The 20,656-nt window shown below is 34.0% G+C and overlaps 2 protein-coding genes across 7 annotated transcripts in view; one reads left to right on the forward strand and one right to left on the reverse strand.

Moving 5' to 3' along the window:
* Positions 1 to 4,561, forward strand: LOC135130640 (FAD-dependent oxidoreductase domain-containing protein 1). The gene is made up of 6 exons (XM_064058064.1): positions 1 to 425; positions 477 to 745; positions 792 to 1,017; positions 1,066 to 1,211; positions 1,262 to 1,487; positions 1,534 to 4,561. Exons 1-6 carry the CDS (start codon positions 108 to 110, stop codon positions 1,786 to 1,788), a joined length of 1,440 nt encoding a protein of 479 aa, XP_063914134.1. The 5' UTR covers positions 1 to 107; the 3' UTR covers positions 1,789 to 4,561.
* LOC135130639 (protein AF-10-like) overlaps positions 2,288 to 20,656 on the reverse strand; it is a 27,934-nt gene continuing 9,565 nt past the window's right edge. For 4 of the 6 annotated variants that reach the window (XM_064058058.1, XM_064058057.1, XM_064058059.1 and 1 more), the window contains 9 exons: positions 20,023 to 20,634; positions 14,327 to 14,838; positions 13,882 to 14,229; positions 13,540 to 13,717; positions 13,146 to 13,314; positions 12,920 to 13,090; positions 5,707 to 5,932; positions 5,493 to 5,631; positions 2,288 to 4,072 (listed from right to left, as the gene is read on the reverse strand). In XM_064058058.1, coding sequence (XP_063914128.1) covers positions 4,016 to 4,072; positions 5,493 to 5,631; positions 5,707 to 5,932; positions 12,920 to 13,090; positions 13,146 to 13,314; positions 13,540 to 13,717; positions 13,882 to 14,229; positions 14,327 to 14,838; positions 20,023 to 20,634 — 2,412 coding nt within the window. In that variant the 3' untranslated portion in view covers positions 2,288 to 4,015. The remainder of the gene's footprint in view (positions 4,073 to 5,492; positions 5,632 to 5,706; positions 5,933 to 12,919; positions 13,091 to 13,145; positions 13,315 to 13,539; positions 13,718 to 13,881; positions 14,230 to 14,326; positions 14,839 to 20,022; positions 20,635 to 20,656) is intronic. The other 2 variants (XM_064058060.1, XM_064058062.1) reach the window with 2 other exon arrangements.

Below are 20,656 nucleotides of genomic sequence, written 5' to 3' on the forward strand. Positions count from 1 at the left end.
TAGTTCTAACCTTAAAATGTATGGCGACAGAATAATAACTGAAACATTTCTTCTTTAAATTAAGTGAATATTTTTAAGCAACACTACCACTCAGTATTGGTACAACTATGTTTACCAGACACATCCCAAGGTTATGTAGCAATTTTCTTTCAAATCGTTCGGTGCATACAACACCCACGAAATGCGAAAAGTTCGAAAACCCAATTCTCAGGACACTTAGAATTTTAAAAGAGGATTTCACACGCTTGAAAGGACCCAGTGAACACGAAAAGGAAAAAGAACGTGCCTTAATGGGTCTATTTCCGCGGCATGCTGATGTCCTAATTGTCGGTGGAGGTGCCATAGGTTCCTCTATCGCTTATTGGTTAAAAGAAAAAACCAGTAGAGAAGGCATAAGGGTCATAGTTGTAGAAAAAGACATGACGGTACTTTCTTTAACATTTTAAGTATATATTTCTTTAGTAGCATGTTTCCAGTTTGCTAAATGCTCAACTGTGTTATCACCAGGTGGTTTACACCAACAATATTCACTGCCCGAAAATATCCAAATGTCTCTATATGGTGCTGAGTTTCTCAGAACTATCAAACAAAGATTTGGCCCTGCAGCTGATGTGCGGTACACCCCACAAGGTTACTTAGTTCTGGCCAATGAAGAAGGAGCACAAAAATTAATAGATAATTCAGTTATTGAAAAAGAATTAGGAGCTTTAAATCAGTTATTAACGAAGGATCAACTCAAACAAAAGTGTGTATAATAATTTTTAATAAATTTAAACTAATAATTAATTTAGATTTCCATGGATGAATGTATCAGATGTAGAATTAGGGCGATTAGGGCTGGAACGTCAAGGTTGGTTTGACCCTTGGGCTGTCTTAAGCGTTCTGAGATATGGTGCTTCTAATTTGGGAGCTCAGTACATACAAGCTGAAGTTGTTGATTTTATGTTCACTGAAAGACACGATTATATTGGGGAGGGTATGGAAGACAATTCTTATGAAGCACTCCATGAAGCAGTTGTAAGTAAATCTCACTTGTTGAAACGTGATTTTTTGACACATTTCTAGATTAAAATGCCTGATGGAGAACACAGATCAATCGAATTTGCCTATTGTATTATAGCTGCAGGTGTGGAGACTGTGGAATTAGCACAACTGGCAAAAATTGGGGTTGGTTCAGGGATGCTATCAGTACCGCTACCAATTAAAACTAGGTAAATTTTTAAATGCCACAGATGAGTGAAGTCTGATAACTTGCCTTCAGGAATCGATATGTGTATAAATTTGACTGCCTTGAGACGCCTCCTGGTATAAATACACCAATGACAGTTGATTATTCAGGCATTTACTTTAGGAGGAATGGTTTAGGGGGTTCATTTATTGGTGGTGTTGCGCCCTCAGAGAAGCCAGAAATTTCAAACGACGAATTTTTCCACCAACAAATCTACCCTATTTTAGAAAACAGAGTGCCTGCATTTAAATCAATTAAGGTAACTTTCAAATAAAAAAGTTGCTGTTTTGAATTTAGGTTTTTAGATGACTAATTCTTGGTCTGGCTTTTATGAAAACAATTACTTTGATGACAGTGGGATTGTAGGACCTCATCCATACTATCACAATTTGTATTTAGCAACTGGATTTAGTTCATATGGTATTCAACAAGCACCTGCGATTGGCAGAGCCGTTGCAGAACTTATTTTAGATGGCGATTTTAAAACAATTGATCTTACCAGATTTGGTTTTGATAGATTTATTGTGGATAAACCCATGTATGAGACTGGAGTATTGTAATTAAAAGTTAATTGTTCAGAGTAACTATGACTTGAAAACGTCCAAAACAGAAATCTTGAATAAACAAAACAGCGAAGTTGTAGCCGTAGATAAGTTTTGTGAAAAGAATTTTTTTTTTTTCAATGATTTACGGAAATTTTTATAAAAGAAATTCAAAATTTCCATCTTGTTCTCAAACGAATGCGGCCATATCGATTTGGAATGGAGTGTGCCGCTATTCTGAGAGTCACAGTATAGAGATCTTTCAGTAGGGACAACTCGGTATTTTTAGTCACCCGTTTTCATGGGTAGTCGTTTGTCTCGTGACCACATTAGGGTGCGCAACGCAAGGTGCTTCTCTTTCTTACACATTAGAACATTGAAGTGCGGTACTTTGGTTAATCTGAAACACATCTAGAAACAGTTTAAGCAACGACCACCGATCACAACCATCAAAGGCGCCGATACGAGTTGTCCCTACTGAATGATGAATATTGTGGCTCTGTAAAAATAAAACTCATTTTTCTTCTACGAAGTCTATATCTTACATAACAAAAAACAAAATTAAATATTACAAAATATACAGACAACATTCACGTACATAATTCGTCTAAGATTACTTCCTAAAATCTTATTTATAAAAGTACAAAAAATCCCAAAAATATCTGCAAAAAATAGGGATATTCACATTTTCGTTTTGTTTTATGTTGTTACAAAACTATTACTATTTAGACGAGTGTTTTTACAAAATAAAAAGAATTAACCTGTACTAAACTAACAAATATACAGAATAAAATCCTAAATTAACCTATGATTATTATTTACAATCAACTAATATGGCATTATTACTGGCATAAAAATGCGTATTTTGAAACTAATTGTATAAGACTTTCAAATGAATTAACTGAAAGGCGTTGCAATAAAACCAAAAGTTAAGTTTATAGTAATATCCCTGAGTATGAACTAAAACTATACAATTTCACTCTAGCATTGTACATTTCGTAGCTTTCTGTATTGTAACCGGTTCCGCGCATTTTTACTTCTGAAAATTGTGCATGCATCTCAATAACTTAATCGTCTTTATGTCAACAACTTTATTCTCAATCCATATCGAGTTCTCACTGTTGGAAAATGTGACTAGACTTAATAGAAACGTAATTGAGCATATTGCAGTGGCAGTGATATTAATTAAGTCTACAATTATCAATAAAAATTGTAAATATAAAATAGCCTACTTAAAAACTACGGAAATACGTTCCATACTCACTCAAACAGAACACAATGTTAATATGATCAATTTTAAAGCTTTTTATCTGACATTTATAACAGAATAATTAACACTTAAAACTTAATAGTACTTCAACGAGGAAAATAAAATTTTACACGATTTTTTTCCAAATATGGAGACAGTTAACAAGTCGTTGACAAATTTTAATATCTTTTTTGTAAAAAGAGAATAAAATAAGTGTTAGAAGATCACAAATGTATCTTAATTACGGCATCTTTGATTGAATAATCTATACTGTACTGTATCAGTTTTCAGACAAGTTCGATCTTGGGTTCTCCTGACATGTGTTAATGGCCACTCTAATACAACTACCTTTTCTTACAAAAAAAATGTAAGTCTATAACGTATTTGCATCTCATGCATCAGCGTCTTTTCTTCTCTAACACACATACAGAATTTTTTTCCACAATTACACACAACATTAATTAACATCTTATTAAGAATATGTTGACAAATTAAAACAAACGTAGTACCTTACTAAGTTTGGATGATAAAATAAATAGGTGAAAATATCGCTACCAGAACTACTTTTTTTCTAAATGAATCTAAGTAAGCAAATACTAATACTCACCAAATTGTTTTATGTTGACAAATTAAAATAAACGTAGTAATAAAATTATTATTTATTTTGGTTTTAAACACTTGATAATAGCACTGTCAATTATTTATCTGTTGGTGACACTGAGAAAAAAACTACTTGTATTAATCCAAGTATACCAAGAACACATGTCAGTGGTCACCTTAAGTACAAATAAAAATTCACGATCTCGTGATAAATTATATAATTCAATGATATTCTGCAAAACCTACTATTCGTTAGATTTCTTTCCTTTTTCATAAAAATCTATCAAGAAAAACATTTCTTCATAAAGTACAATGATTCGAGGGCAACCAACAATCAATGATTTGTCAATGCAAGTCTAGAAGCCTTGTTATGCTGAAAGATGGATCCACATACTCTCAGCTAGGTTTCGATGACGACTGATGATATACATCCGAATCTCTTCGTATTACCATCTGCGAAATAAAACGTTAAAAATCAGCAAACGCAAATCACAAATCAACAACCGACATGCAACAACCAACTGAAACCGTTACACATTCACAGTACTTCGGTATTAGTAGCTTTTATTCATGAGTTAATGAAGCGTTTACTATCGCACACTGTTCAACAAGATGTAGGAACACTTTACAACGTGAAAAATTAGACAAAATGTTCCATACATTTCGCAAACGAAAAGAGTCCACCAACATGTACCGAATTTGCTAAAACAATGAGGCAAACAACAAGGGTGCTCAACCTAATTGTCAAAAAATGCAATGCTTTGTTTGTGCGGTCCCAAAACTTCTCCTAGTGCTACAAATGTACTCCAGTCTGTCAGTTTTGATAGTTAAGAAAATCTGGCACAAAACTAAATCTGGTATATCAAGAGATCAATAAATATGTGGAGCTAAATATTTTGTACGAATTTGTTTTCGAATTACATACAAATGGATAAAGTTTAACTGCTGATTTTTTATTCCTGTACTGCTACGAAACTCATGGAATGACAACCCTTATTATAATCCCCTATTTGTACCCAAGTATCCTACGACGTTTTTGTGGATTACATCTGCCACATGGGGAAAACTAGCCGTGGCGCGCAAGTGACCAGCACCCCTTTCTACAATATCCGAAAGACAACGCTATTTTATATTAGTATCATGGCCTACTCCATTAATCTCCAAAGAGATACAGATATGTATGTTTTAGTATGACGTTGGTGGTTGCTATTAAATGCTAAAATTTGTTTAAGACTTATTTATTAATTGATGTTTCTTCAAAGGTGAAGGAAATTCTGTCTAAATAACTTTAGACCAAGTGGTTTATTTTTACATTCATAAAAATCAACCATTTCCGTAACCGCTTATCCAATGTCTTTTTCAATACTTTGCATTGAAATAAACCTTATTTTTGTAATGATGGTTTTTAATACTCACAGTTTAATGAACAAAAAGGTTAAAAACTTTCGTAACACTAATAGATAAGATAACATTAATTGAGCTAAGTTTTTCAGACAAGTCCATTGCTTCATTTACGATTATCATGAAAATATGAAAACAGCCTAATTGCATCATTTTAATTCAAAGTAAAGAAAATCGCAAATGCCTCGTATATTGAAACAGTACATAATAAATTCATTTCCACACAAAAGAAAAATTTTTATTTCCTTCTTTCTCATACAATATACAAGTTTTTATCATTTGTTATTGATTTTTTGTTCATTCTAATTACGACGTGGCGAATCATTTTCTATTTGTATCTGACCATTCAAGCTCAGTGGGACCGCATAAACTCAGCTCAAACGAGGCAATGATATGACGAAACGACTCTGACAATTAAAAGCAAGAAAAATATCAAAACAAATAGTGCAACAACTTCTAACAGTCAAAATACCTGTTGTTGCGACGAAGGCCCCGGGCCCTGACCCTGATATAACGGATACGGTTGAGGTCTAGGCGCAGAGCGTCCGCTAGTGTCTGCACTTTGACGCAGCAGACCACTATTGGGATACCCTGAACCAGCCGGCGAATGTCTATAATTTATTCATATTCATTGTAAAATGTTCGCGATCAGTGCAATTGTAAAAATTAAGAGCCAAAACACTAACCTAATTGAAGGACTCTGCTGAGACTGACTCGTTGCCGGGCTGCGGTGGGAATGTGGGTATTGCTGTGCAGGGTCGGAAGGCAAACCGTTTTCGACGACGGGGGTAGCGTTCGGATGTTGAGAGCCCTGCGGATGTGCGGGATAACTCGTTCCGTTGCCGCTATGTCGTGTTGATGATCTTGGCACATCACCGTGGCTCGCTCCCACAGCAGGATGAATATTATTCACTGGAAGTAAAAAATTGAAGGTAAGAACAGTAGCCAATACAATAAACTGCGGAAGCGTTAGTTGTTTTTTTTTTTACTCTACTAAAAATGCTTTACGATGTTTTTCTGCAGCTTTTATTTTATTTTTGTTGAATTCTTAGACATTTTTTATATTCCACAGATATACCGGAATGAAGGCCCTCTGATACTAGTAAATGATATATTGCTCCCTCCATTTTTTTTTACACAATAGGGCTTTTTGTTTACTTGCAATAAGTTGTTTTTACTCTGTTTCGGCTGGGAGTGGTAGTGACTGAAACCCAGAAGTTTAGAGTAAAACTTTATTAAAGTTTGTCTAGATTATAAGAATTTTATGGACTCCCAAAATTAATTCGTTTTACAGCCCTATAGTCAATTTTATTGTACAGATGAAAGCGTGGCGAACTCAGATACAGAAAACATCGGCTTTCTCCTGACAGGCTCTTTACCTGTACAATAGAATTGATGACAGGGTTGTAAAACGCATTAACGTTGGGAGTCCATAAAATTCTTATAATTCTGGACAAACTTTAACCTTTAACGGAAACAGTGACATCAAAAATCCATGGAGAATTTATTATTATTAATACTAAATTCTACGGAACATTTTACTGAGAAAATAACTGCTACAGTCTGTCTGTTTTAAGAATTCCATAGTCTTGTAAAACCGTAACAAATAATACTTCTCAAACCTTACCACTTTTGTCTCACTTTCTCTCATTGCGGTTGAGATGGTACGTATTGCTTAGCATTTTAGGGACGGCCCTAAAGCTATTTTAAACGTAAAAACAAGTTATAGTTTTGTCTCCAAAAGAAAAATTGTAAACATTCTGCTGACGTTTATTATAATTGGGATTTTCACATGTTACAGACAAGTTGACGCTGTCTATACTATTGTCAGCTGGACAAGTGTATTTCACGGCTTGCAGGTAGAACTAAAATATTTATCTACTACGAAAGAAAACACAATATTTCTCAGCTTACGCTAGGGAAGTAAAAACGCTGAAACACGTCGATTAGTATATAAAAATTGCCATTTTGTAACATTAATTTCAAAGTTTTGAGCTATATTTGACAGATGTATGGCGTCATCAATAATTTTTTTCGTCGTCTTCGTTGATTCACTATTAAAGTCTCTCCAATTGGTTACAATCGTCCGACTTGTCAAAAGGGAAAATATCAAAAGATGTCACCCCCTTCGGGAGTTACAGGAACCTGTAATTAATCCCTTTTGTCGTGCGAAAAAACAGTTTGTGCTTGAATTGATATTATCATCATGTCCAAAAAATATTGCTCTGTGCCTGCTTGTGGGGTAATCAAAGATCCTAGAGACCACAAAATAATGCACATATTCCCTTCAAACACTGTAAACAAAAGGTTGTGGTGCAAAAAGGTTTTTAATGCTACAAGTAGATACTCCAACATGAATCTTTTACCTAAGGGAATGTATAGCCATTAAAACCATTTCAGGTGATAATATTGCCAATAATTTATACATTTGTGGTAAACACTTTTGAGAGAAGTTGTTACTATTCAAATAAAAGACTTAAACCCGGCTCTGTTCCTACTTTGTTCCTCCATGGTTCCAAGTCACCGCTACCTGTTCCTACTTCTTCAAGCTACCCAGCAAGCACTAAACGTGATCCAGAATGCAGCTTCATAATTCCTGATACACATTCCGATAATAATGCAAACACCTCAAAGAAAAATTTTCCTACTGCATATCCCTTTGAAGACCATCCACACCCATGGCGTTGTGACTTTGGCACCGGTACCGAAATTTTGCCTCTTTTTCAAGTAAAAACCGAAATACATGATGTCAAATTGTGTCAAAAAGTCAGACCATGCCAGACATTTAACCGACATTACAGATTCCTTTCCCTCCCGACGTATGCGCCCTCACATGTCACATTTAAGGGATTGGAGAGACTTTAATAGTGAATCAACGAAGACGACGATTTTTTTAAATAACACCTCCTATTTTTTTAGCATAAAGTGATCGTCCCTTGAAAGAAAAATTTTTGATATGTGGTTTAACCTAATTTGCTGTCCTAAGAAATGAAAAAAAGCCAAATGTGTGTTTTAAAATAAATTAATAAAATCATCGTCAGAGACTGATGAGATCTTTAGTTCCAATGCACATAACAAAAAAATGCGTGTTCATATACATAATTCCGACCATAATCCTCACTCTTATTTTTTAATTCATGTTTCCACAAAAATTGTACCTACTTATGTGTTGGGCATATTCTGTAAGTAGATAGAATAGAAAGGTAAAATTTGCAAGAATATTTTATCGTATCTTATTGTATTTCATAGTAATCTTGGGTTTTTTCAAGGTAGGTATAGTGGTCCAACTCTGACTTTGTTTTTATGGCACTGCAATCTCAATTACCGCAAGTATTAGGAACTCTATTGAAAATGTAAATAGCCGTGCCATAAATCATCTTAAGGGTTTACGGGCGCATACAGCCCTGTGTAGTGTAAACAGTTGGTCCTTTGATGGTTTATGACCGCTGGATTACTTACGGCAGAGGCCTATTGTGAAACACTTAACTCCTTCACAATAGGATACAATCATAAAAACGAACCAGCAGTTGGAGCACTATACCTACAAAAATTATAAAATTTGATTATGCGAATTTTATTTATTTTATGAGAACCCCTGTAAGTTAATTTTTTTTTTTTTTAATTCTGAATGTCTAGGGTGAAAATTCTACACGGATTTATACACCACAAGTGCAGGAGTACCTTATTTTATACAATTAAAAAAAAGTATTAGAAATTTTGGAGACGACGTCATTCCAATGATGGTGGGGATGATTAGCCAAATTTTAGTTAGCGTTAAACCATCTATTATAAAATTAGAAAACCAAAATTTGGTTTTATATTTTTATTTCCTCTGCGAAAATACACTAGTGACCATTGTGAGAGAATGAATACTTTGAAATTTTGCAGACGTTTTAAAGTTATTGTAAGCATGGTAAATTTTTAATCAAAACATATCTCTTTATTCCCCCAAAAAATTGATGACATCTCAAAATTTTCCCGAATAAATTCTACCCAAAATGTGCAAAATATGAATTTTTACTTGTGATTTATCATTGCATTCATATTTTTTAGATTGGGTTATACAGATGGCCCAAAGAAATTAATGAATGAATCAATTTTCCCAGAATTTTGGAATACCATACCATTATTTTCAGTATTACACTGCACCAGTGTTGGTACACATGTCCTTGCAAAAATGATGATGACGTCATCACAAAATTGTGTAAAGAAAAGACCCAACACGAAAAATTGCTGGATATGTTTCATTGTACTTCAGGAGCAAGGGAAGTTCTGTCGAAACAAGTTTCGATCAAGTTTTTGCTCTGGTTTAGATCTCGATTTGATAAAAAAATTTCTTTTTGAATTTTATTTGCGAAGTCTGGGTAAGTAGTTTCCTTCTTCGTTAAGTGATATTTCAAGAATGGATAGCCCCATTAGTTCTGTTATTTGAAAAGCTTTTTTTTGGAAATTTTGTATGGGTATATAGTTAAACATGGCGACCTGTTTACAGTATTTTTTCTTTTTCTATCGCTTTCGGTTTGACACCAAAGGCCAACAACTTTTTTTTTAATGGAACACCCAGATTTTTTGACATTTTCTAATGCAATCAATTTTTTTGTATCAGTAGAAATAAACATGTTGATAATTTCTGAAAGTAGTTTTTTATTCTGCTTTAGAAAATGTCAAACAAAAATCAGGGTGTTCCATAAAAAAAAATTGACGGCCCTGTCTGTCAAACGGAGAGCGATAAAAAAAAGAAACAATGTAATCAAGTCGCCATGTTTAACTATATTATATCCAAAGCAAATTTCAGAAAAACAGCTTTTCAAATAACAAAGTTATTCGAATTGTCAAATTGTTAACAGTTTAAAGAATATTGGGCATAAAACTTGTTCATGCACTTTTGCTGATGTTGACATAATTAATGAAACACGTTTTGGTTTCAAAAGCAGTTTTATCTACAAATGTAAAATGTGTAGTTTGGTAGAAAAATTTAGCACAGAAAGTTGCGATATAATTATAAAAAAAAGTAGAAAATTTAAAAGCAGAGATTTTAAACGATCCTGCTCACATTTTTGGTGATCACTCCAGTTGCACCACATAATTTTATTGTGTCCAAAATTTAAACAAACTGAAAATCCAATAGAATATTCCAACTTTTTGAATAGTGGTGTATATTCTCCTTTTATGGCAGCGTTAAGAAGAGTATCAAATTTATATATACTGTTAAAGATTTATTAAATTTATTACACTGTCCAATTTACTCCAATGGGATACTGACAACGAAGAAGTGGCAAGAGAAAAATGTATACAATCTATAGGGTTGATTGTAGAATCATGTGGTTTTTTTGTTGACAGAAAAAAAAACGGGGACGTCTCCAGATGGTTTAATTGGAGAAGACTATAATAGAGATGAAATGCCCTTTTAATGCCAGAAAAGAAAATATAAAATTAGCTATAGCAAACAAAATTATTAAATATTTAGAGTTAGACCCAAAAGATAAAAATAAAATTTTGTTAAAAGAAAACTATATTTATATGTTGTATAAGTATAAGTCCAAGGTCAACTACATATAAGGCATCGCCAAAAATGTTATTTTATTGTGGATACAGAATGTGATCTACAATACTGAATAATTGAAAGAGATATGTTTTGGCATAAAAAATGGTATCTCACTTAGAGCAGTTTTATTTATATGCAATGTTACCCGAAATCCTTGATTCCGGATGTGGTCGCAATCTGCCGGTACGAAGTAAATATATTAAAAAAAGAGTTACCTAAAACTGAATAAATTCAAAAGTGCTGTTTAAAGCCAAAGCCTTTCATATCTTCAATTTCTTGAAACAAAAATTTCACTGTCGGGCGACTCTAACCATCGCACTAATCCACTTAACTGCCCGCTGTGGAGGGTGGGTCAAAACTTTCTAGGGTAATAAATCACTTTTTCTGGCCGGTTGGATGTTCATGTTCATTGCCTATTTTATGAAATTCTTTGATTTCGTTTTTTTCAATTATCATAAAACTTTGTTCGTAGACAAGTACAATCCAAGTGAAGTTTTATGTTTATTCTGCTGTTTGTCCATAATTTTGTTTGCTCAAAAAGGAAAGAAACAAAAATAGGCAAATTTTACTAAATGGGGCAACTCTAAAAATGGTCTACCATTGTAGACCGCGCGATCAAACTCGTCACAAAAGTGGAGTAGGTAGACACAATAGGTATTATTGACTAATATTATTAAGACCCACCACTGACCCGGAAATGACCGGCATTCAGGCAAGACTTCTATCATTACGGGTACTAAGACCAAGTAATGATATGCATTGATTAGATTAACAGAACAACTTTCGAGATTCTAGAATTACAGCATACAAATTAGTCTGCTATTATTCTATTATTACGTTTTATTAAGATAAAAATAAAAAGATCTTTTATTTTTTTTTTTCGTGTGAATACGAAATTTGTTTTTTTAAGAATGTGAATAAAATCTAATGCTTTTCCGCGAGTAGATATATATACTTTTTATAACTATATTTTTTATTTTTTTATTAGCAGAAATTCTTTTATTTTTGTTCTTTGTATCTACACAACTAATAAAATATTCGCGCAAAGAAAAATCTATGAAGTAATTAGCGAAAGTTACTGTCGCACAAAAAAGTATTGTTGACACCCAGTAGCGAGAAGTTTTAGGCTAAGGGTTTCCATAATCCGTAAACACTTAAGATAGAATAAAGCGGACAAAGATCAAAATTTACTGGTTTGACTACAGAAAATTTTAAATACGAAACGAAAACTTTTCAAGATAGTTTAAACTAAACACGAATGATGTTTGTAACAATAATTATGAATCTTTATTTAATAAATTATTACAGGTAGGTTTTATATAGGAAGCAGTAACAGATCAACCGGATCCAGAAGGTAATCGAAAAAACTGACGAAAACAGACAATTTGAAAATGACATAGGACGAAATTTTGGAATGAATTGTATAAAAATTAATATAACGTTTGGTTCTGTTCGAATAATGAAACATGTTTCCGGTTATTTTATTCTTTCTTATGCGGTTTTTTAATTTTCATGTTTTTGTTCATTGACTTCATTGACTACATATTATTTATCCCCACTACCAGTGAGCAGTGCAGGCCGGCTGCAACCTTGCTTTGTCCGCTTCTCGCTTTCCAATTGGTATTATTTTTGATAATTTACACAAATAGTTTTACTTTCAACGAGACCAATACTTGAAAATTATTAAAATCATTATTTCATGAATATGGATTTTAAAATCATCAACTGACGTTCAGTTAACACTATTTTTTTCATATTGTTTTTTATAACACGGAACATCGGCTGCGAGCCACTGATCTGCAGTAGAAAGGGTTAATTCGAAGCGCTTAAATTTCAACCGCCTAGCTCGAATCTATCTAATATAATTCGAATCTATATTAATATCACTTTATCACAAAAAAAAAGGAAAAAATTGTTATACCTCCTCTAGCGATACCCCTTAATGAAATACCTGTAGCCTCGCATAAATAAACAGCCGAGGCTAGAAAATCTTGGACGTCAACATCATTCCCCTGTTACAAACACCTAGATATTGTAACTTTTGACACTGCGGACAAAATCTTTTAAACTTCAAACATCAAAGTGACAATAAGACAAAGAGACCACATCGAAATTGTATACGATTTTTTTTTTTGTTTCTATCTACATTTTTTTATTTATTGATCGTAAAGCTAAATGTAATAAATGAAACCTAGGTAAGCAGAAGAAAAATGTTGCTTCTCCGGTAGGAATCGAACCGCTTGCCGGGCGGGTGCCCTTACCACTAGACTACAGAGGAACTTATCTTTCTTCGTTTACTACTACGTATTATTGTGCCGCCACAAAACAAAGACAAAAACTAGTCATGAACTCACCCGTGTGGGAATGGGAAGACTGAGGAGTGGCCGGCTGACCGGTCAACGGTATAGCCAACCTAGCATTGACAGCTAATAAATGATCTCTTCGTTGAAGCAACGAACTCACATGTTCTTCTAACCGTAAATTCTCTGCTCGCAGTTGATGCAAGCACGACAGCAATGATGCAACTGAAAAAATAAAAAAACCCTGCGTTTAGAAAAAAAAAATTGAAAATACACTCACTGTCAAAATGCTGAGCTTGCTCCATCAAAAATTGCGACCCTTGTTCCCATTGCCTTTCGAGCAGCTGGTCAAGAGTTTGAGGTATGTTTCCACTACCACCTCCTAACATGGTAGAGAAACCACTCCCTGCCGATGCTGTACTTGAACCGCCTGTACTACTTGCCCTTGCCTAAAATTTGCTTGTGTAAAAATACGAAGCCATATTACAATTCCCAACATCTATATTAATTACATGCTGCAGCTCAAACACTAAATGGATAAAGCATTAGCAGGTTATTAAGAAAGACGATGGGTAATTTACACAACAATAGAAAAGAGAAAAGAAAAAGAAAACTCGAATCACTAGAGAAAGATTCTACGTTAAAGGAGAAAAACCGAAAACAACGAAAAATACCGAAGCAATAACCCTATGATGTAGTTGAGGTCCAACCATATTGGCGTTGTCATTTGGAGTGAATATGCTGTGTGCCTCCAGTTCTGAATTCAAATGGTCTGACATTTTCTGAGCCATATTGGAGTTAGGATTTAACTGATTGCCCAACATGTGAGGCGCTGTGACACCATTTTGAAATCTGAAAAAAGTATATAAAAAAAATAAGGTTATTAAAAAACTGAACAATATTTAGTCAACAAACATTACATTAGAGAATATCACAAAACTAAAGTAACAACAAATTGGCTGTTTGTGGTTTTGATAAAAATGGGAAAAATTCGGACTCGAACATACTTTACTTACAACTTAACGTCTTTTGTATCCTTCGGTGACTGTGGCCTAGCGAGAGCCGACGGGGCACTTTTCCTCGTTTTCGATCTTCCGCGGCCACTCTGCGACGGGGCGGCACTTTGACTTTCAGAACTGGGACTACTTGGTGGTGAATCTTTTATTTGTGATTGACTTATACTTGAAAAAGCACCTTGTTGTGGTGGTGTTGCCGAGCTTTGAGATCTACTTGAACGTTTCGTCGTCGACGATGACGATGAAGATATGGAAGTATTGTTTAATTGGTTAATAATTCCATTTGCGCCCCCAGAACTCCTCTTCTTTCCGCGTCCACTTTTTTCCGATTTCTCTGTAGAATGAGATCTGAAAAACAAGGAATAATAAGATTTGTTATAACAAACAAGTAAAAATAAAACAACCCAAAAGAGAAACAAGATAGCCTTAACGTAAAATCTGGTACCTTTTATTTCCTACATCCTGATTCGACGGTGAAACCTCCAGCTCCATATCCACCTCCGTAGTGACAGCATCCTGCTTCTCATACGAGATTTTCAACCCGCCTCCACTCATTTCTGAAGAAATTATAGAACTTCCTTGGTTACTATTGCCTCCAGTCATGACAACTGATGCGGTATTGGATGTTCGTTCAGGACTACTTACACCTCTTTCGGGAAGTATGAGTGGTGGCGCTGACGTTACGACGTTCGTTTGGTTATTTAAGATTGGCGGGTGTGGACTCAGATTAGTACTCGTGAGTGGTACCGAAACAACCAACGAATTAACAGTATGTGGTATTCCTTGTTGGATTATAGATTGTGGGGGTAGAGAAGGAGAAGGGGCCGTTTCCAAACCGATACTATCGGTTAACGTGGATGTCGTCGATGCGAGCGATATGGTTTTAATCGTTGATATTGAAGTTAAGGCAACGATCGGCTGATTTGTTAGAATAGACTGTGTAGTCTCCACTTTGATCTGACAATTAAAAAAAAAAAATTAATATACGGCAGAAGCCAAATATACGTATTACAATAAAAGATTAAAATGAAATCTAGACATTATCAATAGTTTACCTCTAGTAGTACATTTTTACAAAACATATTTAGAAATATATACTAATCTAGTCCTAGGAATGATGATGATCAGAAGAAATATACTTTCTTGCTTCACATAACAATTAAGTCTGTGTTTTCTACGGTTGTTAAATTAAGCTGCGTTATTCGCTGACAATGGTAGGGAAGAAATCAAAGTTGTAAAATACTATAACTCTTGTGCCAAAATAATGGGTTAACACTTAATATATTATACCTACTAATAATAATAGAATTGCTCTTCGTCGGAACCTATACCTAAACCTTCTGAGAATGAAAGACAATCTACACACAAGGTTATAAAATAAATCTTATTAGAATCATAATTTTACGCCTGACAAATTGAAAGTCGAAATATAAGAAAGGAGGAGAGTCAAATTCGTCTATTTAATTTTTCACTGCATGATATAAATTAATGTCGTTTCCAGTAAGGACATAAGATCTAATTATACACTAGGACATTGTGAGAGCATTAAAATCTCTATTTTCACCTACTTCTAGAACACTGGACACATCGAATAACTCCTTGAACTATAACTATAGTAAAACTACCTGGAAAACTAACTTGATTTTTAGGGTTTTCCAAGCCTAAGCGGTAGGTGGGCCAATAGGAATGATTGACAGCTTGTACCAGGTACAATAGACTAATAGTTTTACAGGTAGTTTTACTCTCTTATTTTGAAATCAGCTATACCCCAAAATGCAAATGTTTTGAATAGCAATTTGCTTTGTGACACTGGCAGTAATGAGTTTTGGCTGGTAAACTACGACGGGAGAGCAATAAAAATGTCCCAAAGTTAAAAGGGATTATTTTAATTCTGTTGAACTTAACACAGTTCCATAGGTATAGTGTGCCAATGAATATAGTGGCTTTACGACTTAAACACCCTTGTCAACGAATAACACAGCTTATTAGATCCATCCCAAACTTAAATAGCGGCTCTTTGCTGTATTTGGCTGACACGCTTCTCTTAAACAGGACCGGCTTATCTTTAACGGTATTAGTTTAAGATATTTTTTTTAGCAAACTTGGGACTTGCAAAAGCCAGAATCATAAAACCCAAATGTTGCCATATCAGAGAATCGAATATGATCTAAACTGTCACAAATACAATATGTTCACAAAAAATTGTTGCCTTTGTAACCACATTTCAATAAGAAAATTATTATGTGTATTTAATAAAAATTAAAAAAGAATTACAGTTAGTTATTTTTTTATATAATAATCCCCATATTTGTATTAGAAAACAAAAAATGGATGGATTATTATTAAAGGAGCATACCATGGTGCATGTTTGAAATGAGATTTTTATATAAATACATAAATTTTGGCAAGTACAGTTACGACTAATAACAATAATTTGTTTCCAAAATTTCCGAAAAAAGATCTATCGTTTTTGTCCAATAAAAGAATTTTGGAATTTCAAAAAAAATACATTTACTGTATTAAAGACGGTAGTTCAGAAAAAAAAAACATTAAAGAGTATATTGATAAGACGATATTAAAACTGTGGGTATCGTTGGTGATTTTTAGAAAAAGCGACGGTTACGGTTTTCAGATTTTATTTAGTTCCTTACTGTTTGGAAGTGCCAGGGAGAAGAAGGAAGGGTGTTTTAAATGATCCACAGGTAGACTCGGTTTCGAAGAGGTGGAAGTAGGTGAAGAAAGAATTTAGAAAATTCTCGAAACTGGAAGAGAAAGTATGTAGGAGCGTAGGACAGGTAGACGAAAGATAGGACGTATTTACATTTGTACAGAGATTATGAATGCGTCAGGTAGAACACCTGATTTTGTGAGAACGCTCGTTCCTACAAAACATATATCGGTGCCTTGACGTGTGAGCAAAAAATTTCTTTCGTATTTTCCGAGCATAAACTAGAGAAGTATTGAAATTTTATGGTGTTTCGACGTTTCATAACTACTAGAATATGCAAAGTTGGTCTCCCGTTTCCGTCTGTCTATCGTCTGATAGCGACTTTATTAAACAAGTATCTCCAAAATCGATGGTCACACTGTCGAGAAATTTTAGATTTCTTTTAATAACATCGTATAGGTGGTAAACCGCTCGCTAAAATTTGTGTCGAAAAAATGGATGACGTCATCCCAAAATTTTGCTAATATATCATATTTAAAATGTACAAAATAGCATTCTTGATATACCTGAGATCAAGATTTGCCTCATCAATTGATTCAAATCAAGCGATAAAAAAACACTGATTTTAAATAATTCTTTTTTTTAATCTGCGTTTCAAATTACAAAAATGTAATACATATTACAGTCTTTTTAGTATACTTGAATGAAACATTTCCAAAAAAAAAAAAAAGAAAACGATTCTGACATTTCATGACTTCCGGGGTTTGAAACAATTGATCCCGGTTTACGTCCGTCCGTCTGTCTGTGGTCTCTCGAAACATTGGAATATTGTTTTCAATTTTTAATTGTGTTTTATGAAAATCATGTAGATGGTATAACGATAACCAAAATCTGTCTGATCATCCCCACCAACAATTAGATCACGTCACTTAAATATTGTGCATAGTAAACGCTATTTAAATTTTAAAAAATAACAATCTTAAACTTGTTGTTTATGAGTCTACCTAGATTTTTTTAACTATACAACAATTAAACTTGTAAAGTCAAATTTTATAATTTTTCAAAGAAGCTATCACTGATTTTTTATTTTTTTTTAAATCAATCCAGTGGTATTTTTAACCTTTAACGAATGCAGTTTTTGAAAAAAAACACATTTACCTTACGAAAAAAATTAATACATGGAGCAATATATTTTATTGGTTAAATGAAAAACAGCTTCTCTCGCTTTTTTGAAATTCTGAAAAGACAGCACTGTTGTTAATAGAGTATGGCGTGAAAAAATCTTGGGAGTCCTTGATTTCTTTTTATACTAACCCACTAAAATTGTAACAAAAAAAAAAACTAATAAATAAAATTCGCAGAATCAAATTTTATAATTTATCTAAGAAATTGAAATTGTTGTATGGTGTGTGCTGCAGGAGCGAGGAAAATTCTATCTAAATAAAATCAGACATTTTTTATTGCTACAATAATAACAGACAAATTTCTTCAAAACAAAATATAGTAAACCAATAGCTATAAGGTTATATGGCCATCATAAAATTATCCCATTGTGTCGAAGTTAAGTTGCTTCAATAGAAAAGGTTTTAGGGTCGTAAATAATGTGTCCACTCGACCGGCTGTTGAGGTTTCGTTCAGAGGCGGCTTTCACTAAATATGTAAATCCACCACTCCATTATTTCTTTACTACCTGCAGCCGCTGAGGGTTCCGAAATAACCACTTACTTTGAAATCCGGGCCTGTTAAATGTGAGCAAGAAATGTTTAGAAGACGATTTATTGCCAACCGGTAAGCTTAGTGCGAACCACACAAAGGGGGTATTTATTTACGGTCAACTACTATTATGTTGGTCATATAACCTTATAGCTTTTGGAGTAGTATATCTAGTTGTTAATGTACAGGCTGGATATTTTATCTGTTCAAGCCTGAATACTTTCGTGCAGGCAACACATTGCATATCATAAGCAACTTTGATCATCTATTAATCTTTTTAAATTAACAATCATACTAAATGCAATAACACAAAAATCACTTGTCACAATGACAACAAACACGTCAAACAACTAATAATGGCCAAAATTCTATCAATCAGGGCAGCTTCATTTTCTGACTTACTTTAGTTTTCTTAAATTGATCAATTTCACTCAATCTTTTTTTTTCGAGTCTTTTGAATGCTTGATTAGAAGGAATTGTATCGCCTGGCATATAAACGAACGGACCTTTTCATCACACTTTCCCAAAATTAAAAGCATATCGGTTTTTTCGGAATTCGAAAGCTGTTAGCAAAAGTTGAAAATAATTTGACTGTTAGAATTAATTTGTCATAATTTTGGAGCAATCATTGCCGTCTACACGTTATTTATTAGGAGTATTTATTAAAAAAAAATTAAGACGAAGTCGTTTATGGAAAGTAAAATATGTTGCCTATTCGGACTTATCCAAACGTGAACAGATAAAATAATCACCGTGTATTGTATATGGTGATTAATGATTGAAGCAAATTTTTGGGTTGGCAACTCTGAATTATTGGCAGCAATGTTAACATGTTAGTTCGCAGTTGTCAATTTTAACATCAGTGCGGCTAAAAACTAATGAGCAGATGCTTATAAATCAATATATGTCTATTTAATTTTGTTGGTATGTATATATTTCATGTAACTGGTTATTAAAATTTGTCGCATAGGCTTTGTACATTTTTTTTCGATTTCGATTGACGAAAGTACGATTAAATATTTGATTGCGATTAAATTTTTAATGCGTCATTAAAGTACCACGTGACTGACTTTACACCAATCAGAAGTCGCTAAACGACTCGTTAAATGCGTTATTAACTTAATCTCAACTATAGCTTCTAAAAACCTACCCAGAGTGATAAGAATAAATGAATAAATGAAAAACTTTTACTAACTGTTATTACAAGGCGTTAGAGATAGCGCATATTAGGATATGTTTAGACTAGCATCGGAAGTTTCACGAAAACTCCTATCATAGCTGCCACTCCTAAGTAGTCGCAAAAAAAATGTTCCAAGTTATGGAAGTTCCCGCAATTGTACTCAACTCATAATATTTATTTTGATTTAAAGAAAATTTCAAATTATAGAATTTAGAGTTGAACCTCAGGGTTTATATCCATCAAGATTATGTATTTTAATTCAGAATGTTGGGTTTTTTTTGTTTTTGTTTTTACTTCCCGAGCGTAAGCTAAGGAAGTATAGTAATCGTCCATCGACCGAATTGCCACTGTAATATTTTTTAAGGTAAGATTTCACCTCAACTGTACCTGTACCACATGAACTGCATTTTTTTTTTTTTGTTTTCAAAAAATGTTAGAACAAAATCTGAACCACTTGTTAAGTATAGTCCTAAATTTTGTATAATCTAACGATTTAAAATATACAGACTACTGGTTTAAAAAATTACAATCACAACAGGTTACCTAATCTAAGATTAGAAGAAAAATCTTTCAGACATACCTTTTTCTGCTTCTCGATGCTCTCACCCACCCCTCCCTTCTTTTCACTTGCTGAAGCCACTCCTACTAAACTGTCTGCCACGACGGTAGCCGTCGTAGCAGAAATACCAACTGTTTCACTGGACACTAAACCAACCGGCGTAGGCGTCCTCGAATTATTCTTACGTTTTTTCGAACTCTTAGAATCCTTAACGTCCGTTTTATTATGATCTATATCTACTTTACTGTCTCTCGTTTCAGTTTTACTGTCCGCGATAGGCGTATCGACACTAACACCACTGTCTTCCGCACTTTTGGCACTGCTTCTAACACTCGAACTAGAAACCTTCAGTTTATCTGAGCTTTTACTACTGGAGTTATGGACGGTTTTCTGATGCGACGAACTCGACGAGCTTTTCGTGCTCGAGCTCGTCTTGGATGAGGAGCTTTTGCTGCTTGAACCAGTTTTCCGTTTGCTCGAAGACAGTTGTGACGACGACGACGACGACGTCGTCGTCGACGATTTCGTTGTCACCGCCCCTTCACCTTCCTTTTCAGAGTTTGAATCGGACAGGTGGTTTTCGGCTGACACGGGTTTGTAAGGTGGGATAGTCTTAACGTTACCTCCCTTTTTCTTTACGAAATAAAGTGGTCAG

Source organism: Zophobas morio, unplaced genomic scaffold (assembly GCF_036711695.1).
Source record: "Zophobas morio isolate AGI-343-1 ecotype UQ-CSIRO unplaced genomic scaffold, CSIRO_AGI_Zmor_V1 ptg000017l, whole genome shotgun sequence".
NCBI classification, from domain to species: domain Eukaryota; kingdom Metazoa; phylum Arthropoda; class Insecta; order Coleoptera; family Tenebrionidae; genus Zophobas; species Zophobas morio.